General features: G+C 37.5%; 1 protein-coding gene across 1 annotated transcript; it reads right to left on the bottom strand.

Moving 5' to 3' along the window:
* Window positions 1-2,806: 2,806 nt before the first annotated feature.
* On the bottom strand, window positions 2,807-7,098 carry MBP2C (kinesin-related protein 4-like). Its single transcript, NM_001324750.1, is given in 7 exon segments — window positions 2,807-3,199; window positions 3,485-3,703; window positions 4,471-4,818; window positions 6,445-6,528; window positions 6,936-7,085; window positions 7,088-7,093; window positions 7,095-7,098. Coding segments are annotated over 6 exon segments (963 nt in total). The 5' UTR covers window positions 7,095-7,098; the 3' UTR covers window positions 2,807-3,043.
* Between the last annotated feature and the right edge of the window lie 1,659 nt (window positions 7,099-8,757).

Below are 8,757 nucleotides of genomic sequence, written 5' to 3'. Positions count from 1 at the left end.
TCATCTTTTGGTTGAGTCATTCTCTTCTGTCTCTACAAATGATGGAACAAATGTTCCTAGCAATTTTCGTCCTGATATTTCAGCTCCTCTGATCAACTAGCGCTAGCATGTCTAGTTGATCGTTTTTATTTCTATTGTTCAATACATGAATCCAATAGCATTAGTTACTGTAATATAAATTCTGCAACATGTTTTAAGGGATTTTTATAGCTAAATATGATGCATTCAGATGACTATATTGGTTTTTTCATGACCTTCGCTTTCTACTTTTACAGTGAGTTTCGATGATTTTGTATGTTCATTTTAGCAGTATATCCTGTATTTTATATCCTGTATGTTCATTTTTATAGCTACTTTTACAGTGAGTTTCATATTTTAGCAGTTGATTGCTATCTGTTGTTCTGTAATAGTCAGCTATATGAACAATTCTAGCGTATGAAAACATTCAAATTTGTGTGCACGAAACACAATTTGTGAAGCTGAAATAGAAGCCCGACTTATTCTTATTGGAAATATGAGACAGAATACCTGCAGAGTAGAATTTATGAGTATTCTTTTTAGGGGCCAACCTGTTTGGAAAATAAAAGAATGAAGATTGTACATGCTCCTATCCTTTGGAATTCAACAGTGTTATAATAGCCTTTCAACCTATTTCTTGCAACATGAATGTCATGTCTATGATTTAGGCCTACAATGTCATCGCTTCATACTGAAATCACAGGGTGCTGATTCTGCTGAACTAGTACAAAATTGCATTTATTAGCATTTCTCTGTGTTACTTGCACTCTTCAATCCTCGACTCTAGGGTCTATCAGAAACAGCCCCTTTACTTAACTAGGTAGGTGTAAGGTCTGCGTACACACTACCCTCCCCAGACTCCACTTTGTGGAATTACACAGGGTTAATTGTTGTTGTTGTTGTACTTGCACTCTTCAAGAATTGTGTTGGCTTTACTTTTCAGCCTTCTGGAAAATGGAATGAAGGGTTGTTTCTTCTCATTTAGAGCCCTTTAGTTCTGATATTTCTTATCATTCCATTTCTATTTTGCACTAGTTGCAGCCATCTGTAGCAATTTGGCTTCATTTTTCGAGTATCCTAGATTAACTATATAGACCTATTAGGTGACAGAACTACTACATTACAACAACAACAACAACAACAACAACAACCCAGTATAATCCTACTTAGTGGGGTCTGGGGAGGGTAGTGTGTACGCAGACCTTACCCCTACCCTGGGGTAGAGAGGTTGTTTCCAAATAGAAACTCGGCGTCCTTCCCTCCAACAACTTCTCACCTTGCTCTTGAGGAGACTCGAACTCACAACCTCTTGGTTGGAAGTGGAGGTTGCTTACCATCAAGGCAACCCCTCTTGTCTAGAGGTTATGTATGATTGTATCTGCTATTTCTTGATGGCAATGGGTGCGCACCGAACAACAACAGACCCTGTGTAATTCCACAAGTGGGGTCCGGGGAGGGTGGTATGGACGCAGACCTTACCCCTACCTTAGGTATATATTTCATAACTCGTTTAACTCTCCACTCCCCCTCCGCCAACACCCTTACTGGACGGGGGAGCACCTGACATTCATTTGGTTTTTTTTTTTTTTTTTTTGGGGGGGGGGGGGGGGGTGCTCAATTTTGTCAACTTTGGATTCTGGACAGGGCGAAGCTCAATTAGCACGAAGCCTCTACTCATGAATCGGCAAGGATCAGAGGCGAACCTAGGATTTGGCGGTCGTAGGGCACCATGACATTCAATATAAATTCATCACTGCTACGGGATACCATGCTAATATATGACTATTTCTTGAAGATTTTTGCAAGTATACATGGAGCTTTTGCCAAAGTTTTCGGGTGTTGATGACCCTAAACCTATAGTGTGTGTCCGGATACTTACAAAATGAAGGCGTAAAGTTGTTTGAACAAGCACCTACATCATAAAGAGTAAAATCAGCAACAATAAAAATAGCACTAACTTCAGACTCGATGAGAAGATCAATCTTGTAAAAATTGAGTTCAACCTTTGTAGCATTTGGAATGGACCATCTCCACAACTTTCAAGCTTTCCCTTTCTTTTAGTAGGGAAGTTTTTCTTCCTCAAATGCACCCAAAGCCACTCCCTCCCTCTTACATGTATCATTTCTTCTTCTTTTTCAAATTCAAGTACCCAATTCCATTTCTCCGCATGCTTTTGCTTGAAGAAATGAGCCGCCCATGTATGGTTAAAGAGCTGGTAAGACACGAGTCAACATATTGGGTTACACAATACAAAAGCCTAAGCCTGCTATTTAAAATATATCCATGATTTACAATATATATAAAGATTAGCTAATTCGCCCAAACTTTAAGACTAAGTATCTTGAATTTTTGAGCTGCTAATATGAACTTCAGAACATCTAAACTGCTAATTTGAAATTTAGGACAGAAGATTCGAATTTCTAGACACAATTTTCAAACTTTTGGACAAAGTATCCTTTAGTTTAAACCTTGAGGTTTAAACTTCAGGACGCGTGTCTTGAAGTTTGAGCGAATTGGCTAATCTTTAAATACATTGTAAACTGTATTGTACATAATTGCCATAGGGATGAGGGAGGGGAAATGGGGTAGGGGATTAGAAGGTGAGAAATCGAACCCTCGCCAACAAGGCGAAAGTTCAAGTAGCTAAGCCAACCAACTTGAGCTACTAGCATACCCCCTCAAGATTTTTCGATTGTATCTAGGTTTAATGGATGATCAACGCAAAACATCAGTATTTCCAACAAAAAAAACGAATAAAGAGCACAGAGAAGTATCAGATTCACCAATATAGAGACAGGGAAAGTCAAAAACAATGACTTCAGATAATATATCCCAGTTCATCACTCCTTAATTATATAACCAAAGCAATAGTTAGTCCTATCTGGCCATTTTGTAGAACTAAAATTAACTTTGGGGCATGCTTTTCGTGTACTACTATCTGAATGTTACTCTAAATCATTTAAACAACACCCCATTGTGAAGTAGTACAAACTATAGTAGTCAGTTTCCTAGGTCGAATCCATGTTTATGTTCTCAGAACAAGTGATTGCAGGTATGATCTTGCTGTGGAAGCTGCAGAAAGAGAGGCTTCGTCGGGATTCTCTTTAGCAGCAGCAACTGCTGCAATATAAGCTTCTCTTGCCGCCTCCATTTTCTGCAAATCTCTTTCATTTAACTTATCCTGTACAAAATGAAATTGAGAAATTGAGAATAAAATCCACAACAAAGCTCAAAGTATAATTGCACTTGTCAGAAAGTTGAGACCTCGTATTTTTAACTAAATCTATCAAGTAGAGTTGACTGTCTGACCTCCATCTAGTGATCTTTTTTCAATGGCAAAAGCACCCCATTGCAGAGATAGGGCGAGGGGCAAAAGACAGTAGATATAACAATCTTATATTTTATTGTAACTAATACTGCATTTCTGTCTTAAGAGATTGATATCATTTCAAAAATGTTAACTTACTATTTCAACATTTTGATCCCATGGATAAGGGATGACATTGCACTCTTCAGCCGAATCCCTGGAATCATTCCCTGTCAACGCGTGTACAAACTGAATGAATGATGAAATTTCTCCCTGCAACAAGTCTAGATCTTCTTGGAGTCTCTCCACTTTCTTGCTGGAAGTCATTGCTTCCCATTCTAGCTTCTCTACCGCTGCTTTCTTGTCAGCTAACTTAACCTGTAGAAAGAGAAGGAAAACGCTTTTAAGAGGGTGACTTCAGGTTAGTGGAGTCACCCTCCCGATTGCTGAGTTCGTAAACCACACTGAAATTTGAGCAGAAAGCTATTGCGAGCTTGTTTAACAGGTCAAATGGAAGAACCTTGAGGGAGATCTAGTAGTAAGAGTTACTCCTCAAAGTGCAGTAGTATGAAGGAGTAACATCTGTTAGATAGGCACCAAGACATTAGTTTTTGACAGGAGTAACAAAAGGTCACTCATTCAACCAGCAACAAAAAATTACCATTATTGTATAACTACTCCCTATTTAACTCCATCATATACTCTCTCTACCACTGGTCTCAAGCAGACCAGCTGAGTCATTTAGCTCCCGTTTGGTCATAGAATTTGGGAGATTTTTTCAAATTTTATTTTCAAATATCTGTTTGTTTATAGATTTTAACCATTTTTTGGCAGATGTTGAAAACAAAATCTTCAAATCCCAAAAACAACTCTTAATTAGTTTTTGAAGTTTTTTACTCACAAAATTTCAAATTCTTTTAAAGTAAAATGCATGTCGAAACACAATTTCAACTTTAAAAACTCATTTTTTTCAAGTTTCAACCAAATCTATATCCAAACGCTAGCTTAGTTAAGAGAGCACTGACAGACAGACTGTGAACTCTAAAACCATAGCAATATATATTTGTAGAAAAAATTGCATCTTTTCCTTTTTCTTTCCCTTCTTTGGGTTGGAGAGATATTACTCTAGCATTAATCATTTTTACCAGTGCATCAGAGAGTTGCACTTGAGTCGTTTTGACTAAAAAGTCCTTCTCTGAAATATCCTTTTTCATTTCGTCGAGTTCAGCATTAGTAGCCGTTATTTCATTCTTCAAGATTTCTGCTTCCTTCAAGAGTTCATCTTTCTCCAATAATTTCTTTTGCAGATCCTCCACTTTCTCCCTCAAAGTCATCAATTCCTCTCTATCCTTTTCTGTTAGTGATGATGTTGAGGAAGGCGTTGAAAAGTTCTCCGCATATCCGTCCTGGCTACTGCTAACATTCTTATTTTGGTCCCTATGCTTCTTTGTTGCAGTTGATTGACCTGCATTTCTTCCTTTTACTTCAGAAGTCTGCAATAATCATCAGTGTCAACATCTATTTTGAGCTAAACCAAATCATCACTCATTTGCATATAGCAAATAAGTAAGAAAAACAAACTTGCTTTGTATGGAAAACCTCAAGACGTAGCATGTCCCAAGGATCAAAATAACTGCACAATAAACAGCTAATTCAAGAGCAACATCTCTGCATATCTCATGCCTGATGTTTTCAGCCAATCATCATGCTTACCGAAGTTCATTTCAGTGTGCTCCAACTCACTGAGTAATGCCACTTGCAATGGTGGTAAGTACTCAAACTGTCAAACATTTCTCTAGTCTGCTGCCTCAAACTGAAGAAACTTATAGTCGAATAACAGAACCAAGTATAGAAGAGCGCAATGAGGGTGAAATATTTCACGTCTTCACTGTCTTAAGTGGGAGAGTGGGGAACCAAGTTTAGATGTGTAGAAATAACACTAGAGCAGGCATTAAGTTATCAAGTACCTAAAACTATTATACATTCTTTACCTTTTTGACAATGGTATTACTGAGTGTTATCAAAGGCAGAAAGCTCTAAAAAGCGTTGTAGGTCCATTAGGGCTTTAAGCGCAAAATGCACTTAAAGTGTGGGCTTTTGTAAAAAAAGGTGCAACTATGGGAAAGATAAAATATATGTAATTCAGGAATAAAGTAATAAATTCATTTATAATATTTTCCTTTACAACTAGTACATTTATTTTCGGATCATATTTGTTGTTTGGTGCCACTTGATTTCCCATAAAACTCATGGGAAATAAGGCACGTGTCTTAGTGCCTTGCCTTACACTGAAGCACAACTTAAGTGAGGCGAAGTGCCCTCCCGGAACTTTTTAGAGCTTCAGGGCTTAAGCACGCCTTAAATGAGCCTTTGACAACACTGGACTATTACTATATATGAATCCTGAAATACGATGCATGCTTCCAAGGATTAAATACTATGTTTTGGTTCGGTAATGCCATAAATATTGAGGAAGTAGTAATAAGTACAGATTCTTATGACAAATCCACATCCTAAGAGTTTAAGCAGACTTCCGCTTATAAATTTCAGGTTTCCAATTACAATCAAGAGTGAGCCAAAAAATAGTTAACCTGAACAAATAAACAGATAACAGCATAAAACATTTCTTCCCTCAGCTCAACAACAAAGATAACAGTTTGAGCAGCAACAACAACAACAATAACAACATCTATTACAACAACAACTGCTACCCCTCAATGCCAAACTAGTGGGAGTATGCTACATGAATCATCAATATCCATTCTGCTACATTTGAACCATTTTATTCGAAATGTGTGCACAATTGAAAAAAAGGGCAGTCTGGTGCACTAAGTTTCCGTTATGCGCGGGGTCCGGGGAAGGGCCGGACCACAAAGGTCTATTGTACACAATCTTACCCCGCATTTCTACAAGAGTCTGTTTCCATAGCTCAAACCCGTGACCTTCTATTCACATGGCAACAACTTTACCAGTTACGCCAAGAATCCCCATCATGTTCACATTTGAAATTTAAACACAAAACTTAGTCATTCTAGCTAATAAGATTAAACACGTATACCCCAAAAGACATATCATTTCCATATCCCACACTAAAGAAGAGGCATAGTGAGGAAACAAACCTTCTTGTAAAGTGATTCTCTTGAAGGCATTTTAGTGTAGGTCATTGATCCCCTTCTAGTAAATGAAGATTTTTCCTTCCGATCCTATAATATTCAAAGGAAAAATTTTCAAATTTTACAACGCCCCCACAGAATAAAAAGCTCAAATCTCCTAATAAGGAGATTGACTGGCATTTATTTCCACGGCAAGTATTAAAACAAGAATTCACTCAATTAATGAACTACTCCATTTCCCAACACAAAACTAAATCGGGGTCCGTCCACTATCAAATTCCAGAAAATCACCCTAGAGTACCGAAAGGGGAAAAGGGGGTAAATTTTGGAGAGAAAAAATCCAAAAAATAACCCAAAATACCAAACTGCAGGGGGAAAAAAAGATTTAATTAAATTTTGGAATTAAAATTCAAAAAAATAACAACAACCCCCTCCCCCACTCCCCCACCCCAAAAAAAACCCCAAAGTAACCAAACTGAAAAAAATTATTTACTTACAATGAGAGACTGAACAAGAGGGACGATCTGGACGAGGTCATTGAAGAGCAAAGGATCAACATTGGAGGAGGAGAGAGAAGAATCGGTGCGTGAGATTTCATTTTCATGGGAAAGCCAACAACTTGGATCTGTTCCTCCATTGTCAAATGCAGCGCCATTGTTGTCCTGCAAATCGAACAACTGCTGCTGCTGTTGGGGCTTGTACATTGTTGGAAATGAGTTACAAAAGTTAGCAGTAGCTGTTACTTACTGTAATAGGGATATGACAATTTTGGGAAAGTAGAGTTCAAATGCCGTTGATTTTGCTCAGACTTTAAAGTAATGACTTCCTTTTCAAAAATTATTCTGTTATGAAAATTGTCGCTATTGCTATTTAAAGAGATTAATAGTACTACCATTTATTTGTTATGACTATAATTTAATTTGGTGAATGTCCACGTAGTTAAGTAAATACATGAATTATTTATGTACTAGTTCATAATAATATACGTATTGTTAATAAATTGAAGTGTTGTTTGGTTCGAAAATAAGTTATGCAGGAATTAGTAATATAGATTATTAATGTTTGATTTGTTATGTGGTGATTACTAATGCGGAATTCTTATGCAGTTATTAGTACCAAAAGAATTATTATTGGGTAATTAATAATAAAAAGATTATTGTTATACAACAATTACTTGCTTTATGGGTACTTTTTTTTTTGAAAAATTTAATCCTTAAATTGCTAATACACACATTACTATTCCGCATTCCACCGCACAAAATAATTCATCAGTTTCTCATAACTTATCTGAATGTTATAACTCTCTGTATACGGTAAAAACGAAGGGTCCAATTTTCCATCGTTATGACGCCTCGAAGGCTCGAAATCACGTCCCTCGAGGGTCATCAACGCTCGACCTCGGGACAGTATGAAACTGACAGTTACGGGAAGAAAATGGGGAGTTCCCAAGGCGTGAAGCTAGAGCCGACAAAATCTGTCAGGCTAGTCTGAGCCCGTATCGTGGCGTTAACTAGGTGTCACGTCTCCATATCTTTGTAATAAATGCACTTGTACTATGTTGGGATTCCCCCTCTTATACAAAGGGGATCCTTGTCATTTTGTAAACATCTGTTGCTCCATACTAAATATACAAGAACATTCTCTCTGCTCTCTAACATATTCTCTTGATTTTATTACTTCATTCATTGCTCGTATTTATTGTGTTCTACTAAAAGTTCATCATTTATTGCTTATTATTGGCCATTGTCACACCTCCTTTTTCACCCGCGCCGCCGCAAAGGGGCGCAGAAGGGAGTTTTTCCAATTAAAGGACAATCAAAATGGGATTTATTTATTTATTTCAGAGTCGCCACTTGGGAGATTTATGGTGTCCCAAGTCACCGGTTTTAATCCTGAATCAAGGAAAAGAATGACTCTGTATTACAGTCAGCAAACCAGAAATCTGGATAAGGAATTCTGTTAACCCGGGAGAAGGTGTTAGGCATTCCCGAGTTCCGTGGTTCTAGCACGGTCGCTCAACTGTCATATTCGGCTTGATTATCTGATTTTATACAATTATGAACCTACGTGCAAATTTTAACTGTTTACCGCTTTGTTATTATTTATTCAAAGAATTGCAACGTCGTGAGAATGCATCTCGAATTGCGCCACATAAATGTACCCGCAATTTTTGATACGTTCCAACTTCGTTGAGATTTGGATTTGGGTCACATAAATGTGCACCCGAGTTTAGGAAAATAACATTATTAAATACGCGCCTAAAGACTAACGCATTGTTATTTTGAGAAAAGCCGTAAAGTTCGCTATGCGGCCTGTCTC

Source organism: Nicotiana tabacum, chromosome 20, assembly GCF_000715075.1.
Source record: "Nicotiana tabacum cultivar K326 chromosome 20, ASM71507v2, whole genome shotgun sequence".
Classification (NCBI taxonomy): domain Eukaryota; kingdom Viridiplantae; phylum Streptophyta; class Magnoliopsida; order Solanales; family Solanaceae; genus Nicotiana; species Nicotiana tabacum.
This window is presented reverse-complemented; position numbering and strand designations above follow the sequence as displayed.